The sequence below is a fragment of the Acomys russatus genome, chromosome 14 (assembly GCF_903995435.1).
Source record: "Acomys russatus chromosome 14, mAcoRus1.1, whole genome shotgun sequence".
NCBI classification, from domain to species: domain Eukaryota; kingdom Metazoa; phylum Chordata; class Mammalia; order Rodentia; family Muridae; genus Acomys; species Acomys russatus.
Genome location: NC_067150.1, coordinates 44,850,149 through 44,873,294, shown reverse-complemented (window position 1 = coordinate 44,873,294; position 23,146 = coordinate 44,850,149). Strand labels below are relative to the sequence as shown.

General features: G+C 38.3%; 1 protein-coding gene across 1 annotated transcript in view; it reads left to right on the top strand.

Annotated features, from left to right (window-relative positions):
* The window catches only part of Atm (ATM serine/threonine kinase), a 97,672-nt gene that overhangs the window by 41,039 nt on the left and 33,487 nt on the right, over positions 1–23,146 (top strand). Inside the window, exons 28-39 of the mRNA XM_051156467.1 lie at positions 205–331; positions 788–987; positions 2,991–3,162; positions 3,662–3,826; positions 6,509–6,641; positions 7,364–7,459; positions 9,017–9,188; positions 11,298–11,439; positions 13,130–13,306; positions 14,192–14,369; positions 17,342–17,429; positions 21,338–21,493. Of these exons, the coding sequence (XP_051012424.1) occupies positions 205–331; positions 788–987; positions 2,991–3,162; positions 3,662–3,826; positions 6,509–6,641; positions 7,364–7,459; positions 9,017–9,188; positions 11,298–11,439; positions 13,130–13,306; positions 14,192–14,369; positions 17,342–17,429; positions 21,338–21,493 (1,806 nt within the window). The remainder of the gene's footprint in view (positions 1–204; positions 332–787; positions 988–2,990; positions 3,163–3,661; positions 3,827–6,508; positions 6,642–7,363; positions 7,460–9,016; positions 9,189–11,297; positions 11,440–13,129; positions 13,307–14,191; positions 14,370–17,341; positions 17,430–21,337; positions 21,494–23,146) is intronic.

Genomic DNA, 23,146 nt, shown 5'->3' with positions numbered 1-23,146 from the left:
AAATCCTGTGATGTTAAGTCCACAGGGACGATGCTTGATTCAGGTGTGGGAACTGTTTTATTGCTTGTGATTTTTAAAACTACATAGTTTATGGAAAACAGTTTTGTGACTTGAAAGTTATTTAAATCTTCATTTCGAAACTTCACTGATACAATTTTTTGTTTTAAATAATTCCTTTTTTTTTTTTTTCTTATATTTCCTCAGGGATTTGGATCCTGCTCCTAATCCACCATATTTTCCATCACATGTTATTAAGGCAACATTTGCCTACATCAGTAACTGTCATAAAACCAAGTTTAAAAGCATTTTAGAAATTCTTTCTAAGATCCCTGTAAGTATACGTTGCATTACTAGTACAATTAGTAAGAAAAGTCCTTTTCAGTTAGAAAATCTGTGTCTTGGGGTCAGGGGAGAATATGAAATTTTACTTGACTAGTTTAGAAAGGAACGTACTTGATTTACAAGTTGTATTTTAGTACAACTTTAGTAATCAATGTTAACTAAACTTAGTACATATTAGGCCAGGATTTTATGACACTGCCTTTATTAATTGGCTCAGGAACGTGTTTATTGTTTTATCATAATTTGTTGACTTTCAGTTTACTTTCTAAAAACTAATGTGGTAACTTTTAAAGAAGTGAAATGAACTTTTAACAATTTCAATGTAATATTTTGCATATGATATCAAGCTCATAACCAAGTGATCATTTAGTAAGGTATAAATGTTTTAATTGCAGTCAAATATATTTGATTTTAATTTTTTTCTGAATGTGTATCTATTTTGTAGGATTCCTATCAGAAAATTCTTCTGGCCATTTGTGAACAAGCAGCTGAGACAAATAATATCTATAAAAAGCACAGAATTCTTAAGATATATCACTTGTTTGTTAGTTTATTACTGGAAGATATAAAAAGTACCTTGGGAGGAGCTTGGGCTTTTGTTCTCCGAGATGTTATTTATACTTTGATTCACTATATCAACAAAAGGTAAACAATACATTGCACTGGTGCATTAGCAGTCTTTCATGTGTGCAGACGTGTGTGTGTTGGACATGAAGCTGACGACAGGATCCCTGTCTGTCTCCTGCATCCTGGGAGTGTAGGGGAACACTGTGCACTATTTCATTGGTCTGTATGTACATTTTTATGCTAATCTCATTCTATTTTAGCTACTATGCCTTTGTCATCAAAAGTGGTATTATACTCTTGTTCTTTTCACTCAAAATTGTTTTGGCTATTTGAAAATGTGTGTGTGTGTGTGTGTGTGTGTGTGTGTGTGTGTGTGTGTGTGTGTATTCTAGCTGAATCTTAGAATTTTTATTTATTTATTTAGTTTTAGTTCTCTAAAGAGTCATTGGTATCTTTATGAATCACATCGGTTGCTTTGGGTAGAGTGAGCATTTTATTAATTATTCAGTGATTAAAGGATTTCCCTCTTGTTTCATTAATATTTTATTAGTTTCTTGTTTTTGTTTTGTAGAGATTGTTCCTGTTTAAAGTTAAACTTTTTGTAGCTAGTATAAATGAGGCCTTTTTTCCTTTCATTTATTATCAGTATGAAGAAATCCTCATCTGGCTTTTCTTCGTTGGATGACTTCTTATTTAGTTTCATTACTTGTTATTGACTTGTTTACGTTTGCTATTTGAGGTTTTTTTTTCTTTCTTTATTGATTATTATTGTTTTAAAGTAGTGAGGTCTTGCTGTGTTGCCCAAGTTGCCTTCAAACACCTGGGTTAAGGAATTCCTCTTGCCTCAGCCTTCCAAAGAACAAGAACTACAGGCAGATATATTCTCTGCATAGTTTCTTATAAATCCATTTTGCTGTGTCTGTTTTGTTTCGTTTTTTGTTTTAGTTAGCTCTAGAAGTTTGTCATTTTTGTGTCTTAAAAGAATGAAAATTCTATTTTATCTACTCAATTGTTATCTACAGTTTCTCTCTTCAGCTGTAACTCAGTGCCCACAGGTCTCTCCCACCCTGCCATGTCCCTTCTCTCTGGTCTTTGGTAATCTCTGTCCTATTCTCAACTCTTTTTTGTTTGTTTGGTTGGTTTCTTGTTGTTGTTGTTGTTTGTTTGTTTGTTTTTATTTTGTTTTTTTGTTTTGTTTTGTTTTTTGAGACAGGGTTTCTCTGTGTAGCCCTGGCTGTCCTGTAACTCTCTTTGTAGACCAAGCTGGCTTGGAACTCACAGAGACAGATCTGGTGGCCTCTGCCTCTCAAGTGCTGGGATTAAAGGCGTGCACCACTACACCCAGCTTCTATTCTTAAATTTTAAAAAATCATTTTGATTCTTCTTTTAGTAACTCCAGTTAAACACTCTTACCCACTGAGCCAGCATCCAAACCTTGTTTGATCTTTATTCTTTTTCTTCTCTTTCTTTCTTTACTCCCTCCCTTCTTGTCTTATTTTTATTTTTATTACTGAACACCAGCCATCATCAAGCAGCTGTTTTGTCAGTGTTTTTTTGTTTTTTTTTTTTTCTTTTTGTTTTCTTTTTTTGCAGAGTGTATTCAGTGAGACTTCACTTTCTTTGCTTTCTTTCTGATACTGCCCTTTAGAGGTACTTTAAATATCAGGAGTACTGCAGATGGACAGAGCGTGAGAATAATAAGACTTTCGCTTACAAAAAATGACTCCTAGGGCTGTCTTTCAGTGCTTGCTGGCTTTCGGTAGTTCTTGGATCTCTTCTCTCTCTCTCTCTCTCTCTCTCTCTCTCTCTCTCTCTCTCTCTCTGATTGTGACAGCTTTCTTGTTTTGCAGTAATTCTGTCAGAAAACAGGTGCTTAGGATTGCCTGTTCTGTATCTTTTTGGCATCCTTTTTCTTTTTTTGGATTATAACCATTGAAGTATTAGCTAGGTAAGTGACTTTTTGGTCAGGTCATGTAAGAATTAGAGACCCTGAGTAACAATGACTTGAATATATTACTTCAAGGTAGTTCCTTCAGCCTTGTTATTCATGCATGCATTCATTCATTGTTTCTCCTGTCTAGACCTTCTCATTTCACAGATGTGTCGTTGCGCAGCTTTTCCCTTTGCTGTGACCTGTTAAGTCGAGTTTGTCAGACAGCTGTAACTAACTGTAAGGATGCTCTAGAAAACCATCTTCATGTTATTGTTGGCACACTTATACCCCTTGTGGATTGTCAGGAGGTTCAAGAACAGGTAATTTCCAAGTTCACCTGCACAGCGGTATTTGAGATAAATGCTACTCTTAGGCATTAAAGACTTTAACTTGGTCTGGTGTAACTCAGGGTTAATGGAAATGCTTTGTGATAAATGATGGGGAATATTTCTTAGTGACTTAGTCTTTGAAATCAGTCACCCAGGCCTTGGTGATTTTGATCTGATAAATGTGATAGTTGTCTCTATTACACTGAAATGCAGAAGTAGTGAGAAGTAGAGCTAGCAGTTCCCCCATAACGATATGTGAGCTCTCATATAAAATATTTCACTAACACTGAATTTGTTTTGCCCACCTTGTATAGCCCGGCAAGTATTTTATAGAGATTTTGAAGCCATAGACACTAATGGCTGGGTACCACATGGGACATTTAGAGCATTTCTTCTGAAGTAGGTTAGCAGTGGTTTGTTTATCAGTTATAACGGGGTTTGGCTCTCTGACTGCAATCAAAGTGTCCCCTCTCCTGTGGTAATTATGTAGGTGCTGGACCTGTTGAAGTACTTAGTGATCGACAACAAGGACAACAAGAACCTCTCTGTCATCATTAAGCTTTTGGATCCTTTTCCTGACCATGTTGTTTTTAAGGATTTGCGGCTTACTCAACAGAAAATCAAATATAGTGGAGGAACTTTTTCGCTCTTACAGGTAATAAAAGTTTCATTTATAATTTTGTCTTACAGAACATAGGCAGTAGTATTATTTTAAAACTTTAATGCTTTAATGGTAAGGGCAGAATACATTCTGTATTAAAAGTAATATATGAGATTTACTTTCTTAAATAAAGTCCAACTATTTTTAAACTATACATAAATATTTTAAATTTATGTGTCTCTGTGTCTATGCCTTATACGTATATGTGCCCAAAGAAGCCAAAAGGTTTTGTGTTCTTCTGCAGCTGAGGTTGTGTATGGTTCTGAGCCACCTGACATGAGTTGTGAAAACTGAATGCAGGTCCTGGGCAAGAGCAACCGCTCTTTTAATCACTGGGCCATCTCTTCAGCCTCTCAAAACAGATCTTTGTGCATATTCGTATCAATGCTTCCTGACAAAGATGAATTTGAAAAGTTACATTAGTTTTAACATACATATGGTTCGTTAATATCTCAGTTGCCATCTGTTTTCTTGAGTGTCAATAATGTTTAGAGATGCTATTTAGAATTTTAATCTTTATAAACTTTTAGTTATGTGCTGGAGGCCAGTTCCAGTGCACAGGGTAGACCAAGGCAGGTCACAGCATAAGCAATACCCAGCTGGTGGCTGGTGCTTTTCCTTTGTACTTTAACTCTTAAACTTTCAGCCTGGTAACCTTGCCATTTGAGGCCACAGCGAGCAACTTTAAAGGAAAGGAGAGGTAGCAGGGCTTTAACCCCTGGATTTTATTTGTTTTTGTGTTTTACAAGACACAGTTTCTCTGTGTAGCCTTGGCTGTCTTGGACTCATTTTGTAGACCAGGCTAGCCTTGAATTCACAGTGATCCACCTGCCTCTGCCTCCTAAGTGCTGGGATTACTGGCATGTGTTCATGTAAGTCCCTTCCTGCCCACCCCACCTCCCCCGCACCACCAGTTCGGGTCTGAAGCCTTATCGATTGAGCTATCCAGCCTTTTCTTCTGCTACTAAAACGGCTCACCAGCTAAAAACATTTATTGTTTAACAGCAGGAGGTCTCAATCAGCTAAGCCAGGTGACTCTTTTAACTTAGAGTATAAACTCACTCAGCCATGACAGTTGCCTGCTGTAAGAAACAAGGGGTTAACAGTGTCTTGCTGGAGGCTTGAGTCCTAATTTAAAAAGCAGAAAAAACAGTCTGGACTGCTTATCATTTATTAAACTTACTAAACTTAGAAACATGCAAAAATGTACGCACATTTGGCGGACAAAGCAAGCAGATTTTTGGAAACCTCATACACGCATGCACATATACAGTCAATAGACAAAACAAGAGAGCTCCTAAAGACACCAGCCTTCCACATATATATAAACATGTAGGTATAAATATACATATGTAATACATGTAGATGATATATGTAGACAATTAGATATAGACAGACACAATCAGACACATGGGCAATATATACAATTTATGAATGAGGTGAATTCCAGTGGGCTTCAACAAAACTTTTATTCTTGGGCTTTTATACAATCTGAAAATTTTACATCATTCAAAAATAGATCCAATCATTACAGAAATAGGGGATGTCAGTAGGACTATTGATTCTAAGTTCTTTTATTAGAACTATATGTAACTAGATACTTTTGTTCACTATAAGTTTAAAGCAGCGATTTTAACTATATGGTCATTATTAGTTCAAAGCTGAAATTTTATTTTTTCCTTACTTCAAATGTACATTATGTGTTCAAAGCAAGATTTTTTTTAATGTCAAGAAACACATTTGTCTTGTCCAGCTAACCGTTTATTCTTTGTTCCTGTATTCATATGGTCGTTGTTACTGTGCTGTACACCTGGGCCTGATCCTTGGACTAAACCTAGAATGAGTGTATTTCCTTGATTATTAATTTCTTTCAATCTTGTTTTCATTCTTGGTGTAATTCACACGGAAGTTCACAGAGCTACTAGCAGTTTTTTGTTACACTGCAGTAGAGTTTTTAAATTACTTGAATCAAATCAGAAATTCTATAAAATCATCATCAGGTATTATGAAATCATCAATTTGTTTAAACAGCACCATGTCATGAAGTTACATCTTCAAAATAATCTGCAGGAAGTCTGCCCAACAGAGTGCAGCAATAGGCAGTGAGGGACTCTGCCATGCCAGATACACGAGCCAAGCTTGTACCACAACAATAAGCTGCCTTGAGCCAAAATCCCTAGGGCTTTGCCTAAACCAGGGACACACCCATTCGTCAGCCCTACAGAAACACCTGGGCTGCTTCCAGGAAGCTTACTGGTTTGCTTTTGCCAACTCAGCATGCAATTGCTCCCAGCAGTTATGTGTAAATTCTTCTAAAGATTATAATTTTAAAATCATTCTATGAAGACTATCAACATGAAAACATTTACTACATTAGATTGTAATTCAAGTTATACTGTGACGTAAATAAAAATTGAGACATTTCCTTCCAGTTCAGCTTGCTGTTGTAGTCTTGAAGTCTGTTAATGTTGAGATCTAATGTAGATAACAGAATCTCTTAGAAATTAAACCCTGAAAACATTGTCAGAATGAAAATGGAAGAACGAGCTTAGCTCCTCCGTGTTCGCTTTATGTGTCAGCATCATCGACAGTATTTATTCTTTTTCTTTTATTGTTTTATTCTTCACACTTAGCAAGTGCATACTCAGCTAACACTGTGTTAATTCTGTCCTTCAGGAGATTAACCATTTCCTGTCAGTAAGTGCTTACAATCCACTTCCACTCACCAGGCTTGAAGGACTGAAGGATCTTCGACGGCAGCTGGCACAGCATAAGGAGCAGATGCTAGATCTTATGAGAGTGTCGCAGGGTACTAGTTTTGCTTTTTGTTTTTTAATATTTATTTTTATGTATATGTGTGTTTTGCTTCCATGTATGATTTGTACACCACATGCATGCAGTGCCTGTGGAGGCCACAGAAGAGGGCATTGTGTTCTCCTGGAGCTTGAATTAACAGATGGTTGTGAGCTGCCATGTGGTGCTGGGAACTGAACCAGGATTCTCTGCAAGAACACCAATTGTTCTTAACGGATGAGCCATCTCTACAACCCCCTTGGAGTATTAACCTTAACATTATGGATTTTGTCTTCCTCTTTCTCATTTTGTAAATTCTTCTTGGTCAGCTTGACACCGTCATCATTTGAAGTTTCATGATTGCAGAGAGGCCACTGGATGATGGTGTGGGTTTAAATTCTAAATACTGTGTGGTATTCTAAATACCTTTCTAAAGCAAGGTCTCTTCTAGCTTTTGTGTTGAATGATGCTTACATGTTTCTAGTTATTTGTGACTTTGCTAAGGTATTAACTTTTCTGTTGTACTTGTTCGAGACATTTCTCTATCTCTTAGGGAGAACTTGCTAGTCATTTCCATGTGGCTGTGTTTGAGAAGGAAGTTCAAATTCCATCCCTAAGTATTTTTAAAGTCTATTTATAATTTAAAACTTCTAAAATGTCCTAGCTTGGGGAGTGGTGTAAAATCAATATGTGTTGTCCTTATAATAATTGAAGCACTTTTCTCAAAATTATTTCTAGATGACCCACAAGATGGCATTGTGGTGAGGCTGGTTGTCAGCTTGTTGCAGTTATCCAAGATGGCGGTGAACCAGACTGGCGAAAGAGAAGTTTTAGGTAAATGATGTAGGTGAACGGTCTTCTTTAGTCTAGCCAGAATAAATGTGAGCTTCTCATTTGATTTCCTGGGGAAGTAAGGATGGCTTGCTGAGTTACGTTTCTGTTTAATTCAGCTAACCTTAGATAGCCAAGCACCTTTCATATTCTTCAAGTAGGCTTATAAGATAAAATTAGCAATAATAAATAATAGTGTATAAATGTTAATCTTAACATGCCTTATAAATGTGTAGGAAAATTATAAATAACTGCTTAGTTAACTTGCAAATTAATTAACTTCTGAAATATTTAATAAGTATGACTGGTATTCAATATCTATTTTGTATATAGCAAACAATATTCTGAAGATTGGTTAAACTCAGATTTTTAAAAAAGATTTATTTATTTATGTTTATGTGCTCTCTCTGCGTGTACACCTACATGCCAGAAGTGGGCATCAGATCACGTTGTAGATGGCTGTGAGCTACCATACTGTTGTCAGGAATTGAGCTCAGGACATCTGGAAGAGCAGCCAGTGTTCTCAACCACTGAGCCATCTCTCCAGCCCCTAAGCTCAGATTTTTGAAAATACCATTTAAGTCTTTTGTTGCTGCCATTTAGGCATAATCTAATACAAGGTAAATTGGCAAAATCATGTTGAGTATAAGCATTTAGACTTAATGGTATTAGAATAGAAAAGTCACATGATTAGAGTTAGCTAGAAGCTGGCATGACAGCAGTCCCTGACTGAGAGTGAGGAGAGTAAGTGCTGCTGGTACACTGTCCATGTCTGTCTCAGCTCTCGGTGGGAGCCTTCTATCTAGCATACTTAACTTGTAGGTTGCCTTTTATTTAAATTTATTTTATGTATAGACATGAATATAGATTATATGTACCTAGTTTTAAGTATTCGTACACAATCAAAGAATACCTTTGCATGCACCACTCAGATCTAGAAACTGAACCCTACCACAGCCCTCAACTCTGTCCACCCCTGAATTGCCATCTTTGTTCATTGTTCTGCTTCTGGCCATAAACTTGGTTTGCTCCAGGAACCCTAAGTAGCTTTCTTATGTAACACAAAATGGTCCTGTTTTATACGTGTAATACATATACACTTAGCACACACACACCAGCACTGTATTGAACTTTTAGCTAGAGGTATCAAGCAAGGAAAAGAAATGAAAAGTGTGCACGGTGGAAAGAAAGTAAAGCTGCTTGTGTTTATAGATGACATGATGATATATGTTTAAATTTTTCACTGAATTGTATGTTTAAAATTTATGAAGGATAGATTATGACATGCTAAATTTTTTTAAGATTTTAAAGTTGATACTTTATACAGTGCCAGACATGTTAATACTTTCGCTTTTAATATTCTGTTACATGTTAACTTATTTCCTGTCTTCTCTGGGGAAAAATATATTATAACATTGATGTCTTTTATAGCTCTTTTTACACCCAATGTTAGAAAACACTGAAATCTTGAAGCATAACAAAACAGTGCTAATACTTTTTAAATTGGAAATGTATACTTTCCTATTTATGACTATACTAAAATGAAGTTTCTATATGTAGAGGCTGTTGGAAGGTGTTTGGGAGAAATAGGTCCTCTGGATTTCTCTACTATAGCTGTACAGCATAACAAAGATACGTCGTATCTGGAAGCCCACAGGTTACCTGAAGATAAACAACTTCAGTGGACCTTGATAATGCTAACTGCCCTGAACAATGCTCTGGTAGAGGACAGGTGAGTCCTTGGATGCCTTTCATCCCGTTAGAGAAACCAAAGCTGGCTTTCAGGAAAATGATTGTTATACCTCGCTTAACCCGTTATCTTACAAATTCTTTTTCTCTATGCTTTTTTTGTTTAAAGTTTTTAAAATTTCTTTTATGTATATTAAATATATATATATGCACCACATGCATGCCTGATTCCCAGGTAGCTCAGAAGAGAGTATTGGATACCCTGGAACTGGAGTTGGATGATTGTGAAACATCATGTGAATGCTGGGTATCGAACCCTGATCCTCTGTAGAAACACATGTTCTTAACTACCAGGCCATACGCTCATCTTTTAAGTTCTTACATTTAAAAAATGAAACTCCTTTATTGATTTGTGGGCTCATACACTACATGTTCCTGACACCTGACAGTGATAAAGAGTAAGGTCTGTTTTAAATTCTAGTGAGACTAAGTTAGACAAAGGATAAGCAAGGGAACTGCCACACAGTTAAAATACAGGAAGGTAGGCTGGTGGATGGCTCAGCAGGTAAAGGAAGTTGTCATCAAGCTTGACCACCTGAGTCTGGTCCACAGAGCTCCAAGGGAGAAGCTGCTCCTGGGAGTTGTCTTCTGACCTCCACAAGTACGCTGTGTCGGGCACGTCCCCCTCACCTACAGAATCATAACGTACATAATGGAATGTAAAGAATTTAAGTGATTTTTAAAACCAGAGTGCTTTATTCCTTCAAGCTAATCTTTATTTTGTTTCTTCTGTAATCATCCATGAAGCAAAAGCTTTGTAAAGATTTAAACTAATAGAATTTTCTATTACTTATTTTTTGTTCAAAACAAAAATTTTAGCTTATTGGTTGTGAAATTCGGTTCTTTCCATTATTTATTAATTTCTTATTTATTGTTCTTGTATTATTATTAATTGTTTGCAACACTGGGACTAAACCCAGAGTGGCCTGGGCCCTTCTACATCAATCACTAATCAAGAAAATATCCCCCAGTCTTTTCTATAGGCACTCTGATGAAGGCACCTTGTTAGATAACTCTAGCTTGTGTCAAGTTGACAAAAAAAGTTACCCGGTACAATGACTAAGGGGCAAAAGTAGAAACAGGAATTGGTTATGCTAATTAGCTCCATAGTACAGAGGAAAAAAGATTGTGATATGAATTAGGAGACCGATCATGGACATGAATGGGACTAGACTGTGTTTTTAACATACACAGTAGAATTTGCTAAGGAATTAGGTGTGGAATAATGAATCCAGGTTTAGAGATCATCTTTTGAGTAACTAGCCAAAACATACCTGACCAAAATTAAACCTATTTATGATAATTTGCCCTTACTTCAGTTTCAGGCCTGGTAACTCTTTTTGTCAGTTGCCATATTTTCAGGACTATTGTAGCCCTCCATTTCCTGTGGTGTTTTTGTTTTTATAGGAAAGAATTTTACTTTTCATTTAGAGGTTTTAAATACTAATGATTTTTAAATAACTGCTTTGTGAGAATAAATATGTACCTTCAAAAATATTTTTGTAATAATTTAACATTTGAAGATATTATACCTCACCTCAAAAATAATTTATACCACTAGAGAAAATATTATCAGCATGTTTCCTCAGTTCAATGAGGATTTTGCCATTTTCAGTAATCATATTTATCAGGCTATGTTATTTCCAAGTACTTCCTCTTAAGAATTCTTTAAACTTTCTGGGTGTGGTGGCACATACCTGTAATCCCAGCAGAGGTAGAGAGGCAGGCAAATCTTTGTGATTCCAAGGCCAGCCTGGTTTACAAAGTGAGTCCAGGACAGCTAAGGCTACACAGAGAAACCTTGTCGGTAGGGCGGGGGTGGGGGAGAGAGGTAGAGCAAGGAAGGAAAGAAAGAAAGAAATCTTTAAATTTATGGTCAATGTAACATAGTCTCATTATTGTATAGAATGAAGAGAATTGCTGTTGAATTGATTGCTTATTGAGGGAATAGTTTAAAAGTCCTTTGACTTTTTCTTCAATGTTACAGAATTTTGTAATAAGTGTCTAATATAGTAAATTTTAGTTTTCAAATTTTTCCATCAAATTTGCATAGCATTCCAGATAAGTAAATTGATTAATGCATGTTTTTCAGTGTCAAAATTCGATCAGCTGCTGCTACCTGTTTGAAAAACATTTTGGCTACAAAGACTGGACATAATTTCTGGGAGACTTACAAGACATCAGCAAATCCCATGCTGACCTATCTACAGCCTTTCAGAACATCAAGGAAAAAGGTCTCTTAAGTAATAAATGTTTATTGAACACTCATGTGATTAATGGTTACATTTGTTTTAAGCTATGGATATCAAATTGTTTAAAATTGTTATGTACTTGCTAGAAAAACTCAAATTATAAATACTGAATTCAAGGGATTTGTTAGTTTTCACTTGGCAGAATAGTGAAGAGGAAGTACATAACCTAAAGAAGTGGTGATTTGGGACTGAGGGAAATTTCTTTTCCAGCATAGCAGACTCTTTGATACCATGCGTCATGGGTCCTGATGATTTTAGGTGTTGTGATCAGTCAACAAACATGTTTTGCATGGACAGCCTTGGTAAAATGTAAGAAGGCATAGAGCCTCTTTCATGTGTGTTGGTCATCATGACAATTCCGATGAAAGCAGTCTGTGGTATTGATAACAGTTTTGCATCTCCTGCCTCTAAGCATTCCTCTTCTCAGAAAGCGACAGCAGTGTGCACTTGTTTTTACCTGTTTAAGTGTATCCTAGCTTTGGTCTCACTAAAATTAATAATAATAGAAACTGCTAATGAAGTTAGTAATATAGCTTAATGTAAAGTATTTGTATTTTTTGTTTTTTAGTTATGTTTGGTTAGTTTTGTTTTATTTTGTTTGTTTGGTTGGTTGGTTGATTTGATTTTGGTTTTTCTAGACGGGGTTTCTTGGTGTAGCCTTGACTATCCTGGAACTCACTATGTAAACCAGCCTTGCCTGCCTCTGCCTCCTGAATGCTGGGATTAAAGGCATGTGCCATCACTGCCTGACTATATAGTATCATTTTAACATGTTAAAATTATATTTTATTTTGAAACCAGTTTTTGTGATAGGCTTGAGCCAGTTTTGCAAATGAGCCTGATGAGGCAGAGCTTGTGACCTGTTACTGTACAGCCAGCGAGTGACAGAGTGGACAGCAGAACTCAGGCTCCTCACTTCCTACACCAGCAACATTTTCAGTTATACTTTCCCAGTTTAAATTCCCTCATCTTCGATGTGCACTCTCCCCTTCCCCTCATTTATTTTTGTAGCAGAGATTGACTCTTAGGGCCTTGTGCTTGACCGTTGACCTATACTCCTAGCTCTTTTTTACTTTTATTTTGAAACAGAATTTCACTAAGATACCAAGCTGACTTTGAACTTAAATTCTTCTTGCCTCAACTCTTGAATAATTGCGCCTGAGCCACCGTTCCTAATCTAATCTGTTTAACTTTTAAAAGATAAATAATGGCCAGATGAGGTGCATACACCTTTATTCCCAGGAGAGACATGCTTATCTCTGAGTTTGAGGCCAGGCTGGTCTACAGAGTGAGTTCAGGACAGCCAGAGCTATTACACAGAGAAACCCTGGACGAATAAAATAAAAAAACCAAAAACAAATATTGTACTCAGATTGAATTTTTTAATAAATATTTATTTGTGTATGTGTGTGTTTGTGTTCGCGTGTGTATATGTGCCGTGGCACTCAGGTGCAGATGAGAGAACACCATACCAGGGTCAGTTCTCTCCTTACACTTGTAGTTCTGGGAATCACACTTTGGCCAGTGAGGGTGGATGGCAAGAACCTTACTTCCTGACCTGCCTTGCATGTGCAGGCCCTGGGTGTAGTTTAAGTATACTTTGTTTTATTGGAAACAGATTCGACTATGGCTGGATATTTATTTGACATAGGAAATGACTTTCTGCTTCTAGTTTTTGGAAGTACCCCGATTTGCTAAAGAAGATGTTTTAGAAAGCCTGGACGATGTGAATCTGTGGGTTCCTCAAGGTGAAAGTCATGACATCTGGATAAAGACGCTGACATGTGCCTTTTTGGACAGTGGAGGCATACAGAGTGAAGTTCTTCAGTTATTAAAGCCAATGTGTGAAGTAAGAGGGTTAATCCAACTTAGAGCCTGGGTTTTTGTTTTTGTTTGTTTGTTTTTTGCTTTTCCCATTAATTTAAACAGCTGTGTCTCTGATTGTGATTTGCGTTGAAAATAATACTAAGTGATGAGTGTATCATCAGCTTACAGTATAGCCCACATCCAGCTGCTATAAATGCATTGAAGTGGTGTCCTTAGTTATCCAGGACTACATGGCAGGCTTTAGTTTTAAGAAAGCAGTATACTAGCTAAATACTGCAAATTGCTAGAATAAATAGTAATGACACCTAAAGTAATTGTGACTATAAATTATTGAAATTCAGCTCTTATCTCTTCACTGTCAGCTGGCGTTCTTTGGCATGCATTCTGAGTGAAGAGAGGTAGGCAGCAATGATAAGTTTTACGTGGAAGGTCTGGTAGAGCCGATTTCAGCAGAGAGTGTGTAAGCCAGTTCACATAGCTAATAGTGTTTGGGGTCTAAGGTCTGGCTCACTGGGAGAGCATGTGCTTCTAAGGCATCAGGCGCTGGGGTCAGTCCTAGTGTTGTTTGTTGTTGCTTTGCTTTGAGATAGAGTCTTGTGTATCCTAGACTCAACTGGAGCTCAGTGTGTAACAAAGGATGACTTTGAACTCCTGTTCCTCCTGCTACCATCTCCCAAGTTTTGAACTATTTTGTTTAGTATTACGTTTTTTGTTTTTTTTTTAATTCTTTATTTTATGAACACTTAACTGATACACACCTTTGGTGGTGGTGCTGGTGGTTTAGTACTATTTTGAGTTCATAGGAGATCAGTGTAGTTTTAAACGTTTTCATAAAAATGTTATAAACATTTTAAGTGAATTGTGATATCTAATTCAAACAATTGAGTGGCTGTCTACTGTGTTCTAGGTGAAAACTGACTTTTGTCAGACTGTGCTGCCATACTTGATCCATGATGTTTTACTCCAAGACTCACACGAATCGTGGCGAACTCTGCTGTCTACGCATGTCCGAGGGTTTTTCACTAGCTGTTTTAAACATTCCTCACAAGCAAGCCGATCAGCAACTCCTGCCAACTCGGACTCAGGTATTCTGTTTAATTGTTAATGTTTGTATTTCCCAGCTCCAGAGTAAGGCGGCTCAGTAAATGGCAGGGCAGCTTGCTGCGTGTTCTCTGCATCAGGCATCGTGCTTTCGATGCAGATGTAACCGTCACAGCACTCAGCACTCCCATTTTAGCAAAGGAAAAAAACATGTAAAGAAACTTGTCCTCATGTTTGGTACCATGGTAGAGACATGGTGGAGTTTTCGTATTTTTAGACCTTTGGCCAACTACTCTTTAAAACTCTTTATCACCAAATCATGCATATTTTTGTAGACAATAAAAGTTCTGCAGTTCTTAAAAATCACCCATAACCATCATACGCATAACTCCAGATGTCTGTGTTTAGACGCAGGTGCATATGAACGTCTTTTTTTATTTTTTTACACTTGGAATATATCCTTCCAGTTTTTAAAATTTTTTTAAAGGAACAATTGAATTGTGTTTTACTTACTCTTCCAATTTTACTTTCATGGTAAGAAGTGAGTATTTCTAGGGCTTCAAATACAAGGATCAGAGTTTGGATCCCCAGCACCCATGTAAAACGTAGCTGAGTGTGATAGCCTGCCTCGCATCTCAGCCTGTCTGAGATGGAGATGAGGGGTCTCTAGAGCAAGCTCGCTAGCTGAGCTAGCCTGCACAGTGAGCTCTGGGTTGACAGACTGTGCCTCAATGTATAGAGATAGCAAATCAAGAAAGGCACTCAATGTCAACCTCTGGCCTCCACCTGTACACCTCCACACATTTGCAGACAGAGAAAGGGAGAGAAATTACATTAGAGTTTAAATACACATAGCACACGTAACACATACAAACATACAAACATACAGACATACAAACACAAGTGAGGAGCACTTCTTCAAACTGAAATTTCAAAAGGATAAGACAACAGTTCCATACTGTTAACTTACAGTGGTTAGTGTATATAAGCATAAAACAGGCATAAATTCACATGTGGCATTTCAAGAAATAACCATTTTAATAAAAACCACACCTTAGTTTATAGTCATTTCAGCATAATTGTGATTATTCAATTTTACCAGTTTTTCTGTTTTTACTATGGCAGCCTTCATTTGACATGTCTGTGGTGTCCTTTAGAGTTGATATGTTGTTTCATTGAAGTTGAGAGGTGCTGGGTGAGCTGAGTAGTGGTTACTAAGTTATAGTAATGTAGGGATAAGAAGATCTGATGTTCCCTGCAGAGTAGGCTGACTGCTGATCATGGTGTATTATTGCATGTAAAAACAAGCAAACAACCTTTGAGCTATTGGAAAATACATAACCTGAGTTCAATTCTCAGCATCACAGCAGGTGGCTCACGTGCAACTCCAGCTCCATGGGGACCTGACACCTCTTACCTGCATTCATGTGCACACACCCTACCTACACACATATTTTTAAAAATCTTTTCTAAAAACTCCTGAAGAAAAACCCACACAGAGTGGAAGGAACTACCCTGCACAAGCTGACCTCTGACCTCCACATAAGCTCCATGCAGTGAGTGCCCACACACATAGTTATTGTAATTAAATTTATTTTTAAAAAAAAATAAGTAACTGCATTTTTATTTCTTTCTGAGTTCTGGGATTACAGGCTTGTACCATTGTGCTTGGCTCTATAGCTGTAATTTTTTTAAATCCTAAAGTAAAAATTATTACAGAGACTCTACAAACTATCTAAAATATATCACTTATCTTTGATTCAGGAAATACAAATATAAGTGCTCCACACTTATAAGTAACCATTTAAAGTTTAAATTTATTTTAAGTACTGTTTAAAACAATTTTACTACTTATATTTATGTTCTGACCACTTAATAACAAAATCATGTAGTTTTTATCTCTGTATAGAGTGCCAGTATTTTTATTGCCTTAAATTAAATTTTGAACTTCACATTTATAAAACTGTTATTGAAAATGACAATAAATGTAGATTCCTATAGCTCTTAAATGCTGTATCTTTCTGGTGTCTGGAAGTCTCACACCTTTACTTGAGTGTCAATATCTCACATGAATCTCAAAGTTAGTTTTGTGAATAAAAATAAATGGTCCTTTGCTGCTTACACTAAAGACCTTTCTTACCCTTCTGAACACCAAATCCTGCCAGTTCTGGTACCTCTGTCACCATCATCCTTTCTGCCTTCAAGCTCTGGTTCAGCAGGTTGAGACTGTCTCGGTATCTTCTGAGTTCTGCTTGCTACTAGCCACCTCAGATACATGTTTTTTTGTTTTGTTTTGTTTGAGATAGCAGCTCAAACTGTCCTCAAACTCATATAGCAGTGGAAGACCTTGAACTTCTAATTCTGCCTTTACCTCTCGAGTGCTGGCTGTAGAGGTCTGTGCCATGACACCCAGATTATAGAGTGCTGGGAATTGAGCCCAGGGCTTCCTGCAGGCTGGCCAAGCACTCTTACCAACTGAGCAACATGCGCGGCCCCTCGGTCTCTGCTGACTTTTCCCGGCACCCTGTCCTTCCTCTGACTGATCAGTGTTTCGGCTTCAGATGTAACTTTCTCTCTCAAGCTTCTCTTAGTCCAGGTGAGGTTGCCCTCACACGACTTCGACAACATTCTTACCTCTTTTCTCACGGCACTTGTCAATCCGTGTTAAAAGCCTCCAGGCTAGTCAGTGGGCTTTGTGTGCAGAAACAGTCTTCATGTGTTTGTGGTTATACATGTTCTGAGCACCTAGCACATGCAACGTCTCAGAGCAGAAGGAATGCCTGCTTCAGAAACAAATTATAACTTGCAACATAACTTTTTCTTTATATTACACATATTTGTTTCTTTTGAAACAAAAGGGATGCCACTAATGATGATTTCTGTTTGTTAAGAAGCACCTTTGTGTTGGGCACACCACCCATCAGAATCCCACAGGGTGGGAGGGGAAGGACGCATGGGCAGGAAGGTACTTCTACAGCAGTGTGAGACTAAGACAAGACATCTCTGTTTCTGCCAGAGTCCGAGCACTTTCCCCGATGCTGTTTGGACAGAAGGTCACAGAGGACAATGCTTGCTGTTGTCGACTATTTGAGAAGGCAGAAGAGGTAGTGTGGTCGCGGTTGTTTCTTGGGTTTGAGAACTGAACAGTGTAACTTCCTTCTGGCTGCATTTTAACCTGATTATTTTATGCGCAACTGCTTCAGACTGCTAAAATTACAGAAGCATCACACCAGTTAATTTTAGCAGGGCGGCACTTAGGTTGAGTGTGGGAAGCTGTCAGTTCTTGTCCCATCTGTCCCAGCCGGCACACCGTTGTGGCTAAGTCATGCAGGCTTTAGTTCACCACATGGGTGAAAACGGGGAAAAAGCCCCACGGCTTTCCCAGGTTGCTCTCAGTACTGCAGCTGCTCGTTAACTGCTTCTTAGAGTAGCTAGAGTTGGATGCTTCCTTTATCATCTTTTGTTACAGAATAAAGCTTTTCTTGCTCTGTGCCATACTTATGAAAATTGGTAGTAATTTTGTGATATGACAATTGACTTAGGGAAGTTACTTTACAGTATATGTTTGTTGAGACCAGGCCATACGTAGCCTAAGGTGCCCTTAAATTCCCGTGTAGCTCATGGCCTTGAATTCTTCATGTTCCTCCACTTGGAGTGCTGGGTTATAGGTGTGTACCATGGTCCAGGCTTTCAAGGGATTTTTAACAAAGTGCAGAAATAGCTCAAAATGGGTAGTGCAGCTGATGTGTGCTGCTGCAGAGTTATCAGAAATCTGGAGAAACAGAGCTGTAGGTCTTGACTCAGAATAGTCTGGTCCATCTTAGGATTTTTCAACAATGTTCAGAGGAAATTGGCCTCCAAATTTTGATCATGTTCCAGGCTGGTGATAATACAACACAATCTTTTTTCCCCTGGCTGGCTTTACACTCACAGAGATCTACTTGCATCTGCCTTCAAGTGCTGGGATTAAAGGAGTGGACCACTAGGCTCAGCAATTCTTTCTTGGGATGCTGGATTGTGGCTCCCTATCAGCCACGTGATAAAGAGGATTTAAAAAAGCATTATTGCTGGGCAGTGGTGGTGCACACCTTTAATCCCAGCACTCGGGAGGCAGAGGCAGGTGGATCACTGTGAGTTTGAGGCCAACCTGGTCTACAAAGCAAATCTAGGATAGCCAAGGCTACACAGAGAAACCCTGTCTCCAAAAACAAAAACATAAACAAACAAAGAAACAAAAAAGCATTGTTGCCCCACATAGTGTATTGTGTTGCTGTGGTTTTCAGTAGGTTAGGTATGGTAAATGCATTTTTTTTTTTTTTTTTTTAATTTAAAGTGTTCAACCAGGGATGGGTGTGTTGGCCATAACCCTACTCCAAGTGTAGTAGCATGTGTAATTTGGACACATGGTAATTAATGCCTCACAGGTATGTTTGGTGGTAATGGCAGTAGGGAGTAAAGCATGAGATGGTAAGATAGAGGAATAATAGATTATTTTGACCCTAAGTGCATTTCTATTGCAAACAGTGCATTGCTTTCATGACACTCCATTTCACTAACAGATGTGTGTGTGTGTGTGTGTGTGTGTGTGTGTGTGTGTGTGTGTGTGTGTTGTAGTATCTTTCTTTCTTTGTGATTAGCAAGTGTATGGTTTATCTTGTTTATAGTAGGTCCTCTTCTGGGAAAGCACTTAACTGTAGCCATGAGTGCCCTTTCTGTTACTGGGAGGTGGTTTCATCTTGGAGCCATTTATTTCAGACTTAATGAGGCAGAATGATGTTGATGTTGGCTTGGCAAGACACAGAGATGATAAAAATTATTTTTTTAGAGAACATTTTTTTAGGGCCAAGAAGATGCCTATGTGGGTAAAGTGCTTGCTGGGGAAACCTGACATGGTGTGCACACCTGATGGCCTGATTCTGCATACCCAGAACTCAGAAAAGCTGGGCTCGGCAGCACATGCATCTTATCCGAGTGTCTATAAAAGGACACTAGAGAGTCCTCAGAAGCTTCTGGGCCTGCAAACCTGGTATAATCAGCAGTGAATAACAAGAGACCCTGTCTTCCACAGGATGGAGGCATTGACTGACACCCAAGGTTGTTTTCTGACCTTCACATGTGCACCCTAACACATGACAAATGTTGACACATTTAAAATGCACATTTTTTTTCAGTTGACACATAGTAATTGTACAAGATAAAAATTCCTGAGCTAGGTTTGGTGTTGCACATCTGTAATCGTAATATTTAGAAGGCTGAAGGAAAAAAAAATTGTGAATTTGAGGACAGCCTTGGCTATATAGTTTAAGAGCAGCCTAGAATTATAAAACAAAGACATTGTCTCTAGGTAGCAGGCAGTTACTTTCATTATTATGCAACCTTGAAGATCTGATGTAGTGGCACATACCATTAGTCCCAGTACTCAGGAGGCAGAGGCAGGTGGATCTCTGAATTCAGGGCCAGCCTGGGCTATAGGGCAAGTTCTAGGACAGCCATGGCTACACAGAAAGTCCCTGTTCTAAAAAGAAAAACAAAGCAAAACAAGATCTTTAAAAAAATTACCCAAGAAGACGAGACTAGGGCCAGACCAAGTTCAGGCTCAGGGCTTTGTTAAGAGCTGTGTGGTCTGCCCTCTTACCTGCTGTCTAGGAGTACTCATCTTCTCATTCACAGGAATCAGGACAAGGGCACAGGCATGCTGATGCATACTTTCAGCCCCAAGCAGAGGCAGAAAATCTCTATGAATTCCAGGACAGCCAGGGCTACATAGTCTGAAATAAATTTTGTATAAAGTCTACTTTAAGGATGGGGTATATGATAACCAAAATTGACAGTGTAAATAATGTACCCGCCACCCAATAAATGTGCAGTTCTTTACTGTGGAACATTTTACTTCTCTGAACTTGAATGTCCTCAGAAATGTTATACTAAAGTGCTGACCATGTAGAAAATGTGGTGTGTGCTGTTCTGTTATTTACAGATAGGAACAGAACTGACTGAATTGTTGCCACAGATGACACAGCTAGTAGTGGGTGGTACAGCTAACTGCTCTAGAGCCAGCACTGTTCGCCACTGTGCTGTCTTATGTCTGTATCGTTACTTTTGGAAAGGGTAGTATCTGCAGTTTGCAGTTCTGATCTTTATGGGTTTTTGAGACAGGGTTTCTCTTTGTAGCCTTAGCTGTCCTGGAAGCTAGGCTGTAGACCCGGCTGGCCTCAAACTCAGAACTCAGAGATCCTCCTGACTCTGCCTCCCGAGTACTGGGATTATGGGCGTGCACCACCAATGCCCGGTGACAGTAGACATTTTTTAATTAAGTAGTTTAATGTTGATAATAGGAGCAAAAATTGCAAGAAAAAAATCCATGATATTACTTTTTTCAGTGCCGTGACAAAACACTTGACAAAAATCACTGTAAGAAGGAAGGGCGTGCTCTGGCTTTTAGGTTGAGGTGCACATTTGATTGTGTTGGAGGAGGCATGGTGGCAACAGCAGGAGACAGCTGCTGAGAGCCATCGGTGCAGGTGCTCAACTCACTTCACCTTTCTGCTCAGCCCAGGATCCGAGCTCATGGCAGGATGCCACCTGCATTCAGCATGGATCTTCTCACATCAGTTAACTTAGTCTAAAAATCTGTGACAAGACGTGCCCAGAAGTTTGTATCTGCGGTCTTTCTAAGTTCCATCAGGTTCACAATCAGAATACATCACATGATTTTGGGTGTTTGTTGTTGTTGGTGGTGGTTTTTTTTTTCCCCTTCTCTATCTAAAAAGAAACAATGCTTTTATTCTAAAAGTGACTGTGAAGCTGTCCTTTGCAGCCAGTGATGTAAAGGATGGGTGCAGAGCCCAGATTCCTATGGAGTGATGATCCGTAGCTTTTCTCAGATCCTCTGAGAGATTGGTTTGTAGCCATGTGCTTGAGAACTGTGGATTGCACTTATATCCGGTACCACTGTGCTGCTTTTATTCTTCATGTTAGCAATGACATGACATCGTGTTTAATCCCGCTTCAGGCCCTCTTCAGGGACAGCTTTTGATGATGCCTTCTGGCTGGACTTGAACTATCTTGAGGTGGCAAAGGTGGCTCAGTCTTGTGCTGCTCACTTCACAGCACTGCTCTATGCAGAGATCTACTCAGATAGGAAGAGCATGGACGAGCAAGAGCGCAGGTGAGTGGGTTTTGACGTTTTGGTTCCCCCAATCCACCTTGGTTTCTCAAGACAGGGTTTCTCTGTGTAGTCCTGGCTGTCCTGGGCTCACTCTGTAGACCAGGCTGGCCTCAAACTCACAGAGACCCGCCTGCCTCTGCCCGCCAAGTGCTGGGATTAAAGACATGTGCCACCAACACCAGTATAGTAAAGATTTATATTGCCCCATTTCTCCATTTAAAAGAGATTTTAAGCAGAAATTTTCTATCCAAAACAAACTATTTTTTTAGAAAGTAATTCTCTGAAAAAATAGAAATTTTACTTATATACTATATTATAGTTTGTATTATTAGGACTCGGCAGATGGGAAGTTTCCAAGTAGACAGAGACAATACTTGCTTGTTCATGTATTCCCCATAACTAAGCTAGCCTTTGGAATGTAAGCCATCCACACATGCTCTCATGATTGAATGATTTCCTAATTTTGGTTACATTAGATTTACCTCTAATCCCTTCACCTTTCAGGATTCATCTTCCTCTTCAACTATAATGTGACTAATTTCTGTGTGTAACTAAATAAGCTTCATGCATGTATTACTTGCTTATATTTCTAACTACTTCAATTTGAATATGATCATAGATTGTGATAAGAATAACCAGGAACATAGAGTATTTAATTGCGTTACATGCTTTATGAACATCCTTTCTAATCCTTGTCTGTCTGAAATAGCCTAGTGTCTGTGTTTGTGTATAACCTCACTTTCTTACCACTATTTCAGCCTTACTAAGAAATTGAAATCACAAATGTGAGTTATGCCAACACATCCATTATTTTTGCTAATAATTGTAGATATCATTAAGCTAGAAATTAATGTGTTTGTTTATGTTGGAAAAGCAGGACCCGAACTCCCATGTTCTGTGCCTAGTTAACATAGATTTAGACCAATTTCTTCACTCCTGGTTTGACACTTAAATCTCTGCTTTTCAGTTGAAAACAATTACAAATCTGCATTATGAGGGCACTATAGAACATGTACCCAATGTGTTCATAATCTCTGTAAAACCATGAGGACACGTGTATGGTAGTTTGAATGAGTTTTAGTATTGTAGGTCCATAGAATAGTTTTTTTGTTTTTTGTTTTTTTGTTGTTGTTGTTTTGTTTTTTGGTTTTTTTTGTTAACCAGGAGTAAATGCTACGTCTTCTGTGAGTATACATAAAAGCATCTTAAACTTGAAAGTCAGCCATTATGTAAATGGAGCAAACTCGTGCAGAATTGCTTGTGTCTACAAGCAGGTGTGTCTACATTTGTTTTAATGGTCTCGTTGGGGTTCTTTTTCCCTTGGAGATTTGATGAGAAAGGAAGGACAGACAGATGAGGTGTGCAGAGACTGAGTGCAAGAATTCACAGTTGCTCTGTTAGAGGCGCTGACCTGAAGATCTAAGGTAGTAAACACAGCTTGTTTGTAAATAGAATATAGGGAAGCCTTTTTACCTTTACTGTCAAGTAAACAAATCACTACTGTTTTCTATTCAAATTGTTTAATAGAATTCCTTGTAGTTGGTATTTGAGGTACATGTATTGTTTTATTAGCATGCTTTTGACACACTGAAATCTCAGTTTTAGTGTCTCCAATCTGTTTAAAATAAAGTCAGCTCACAGGCTCATTAACAA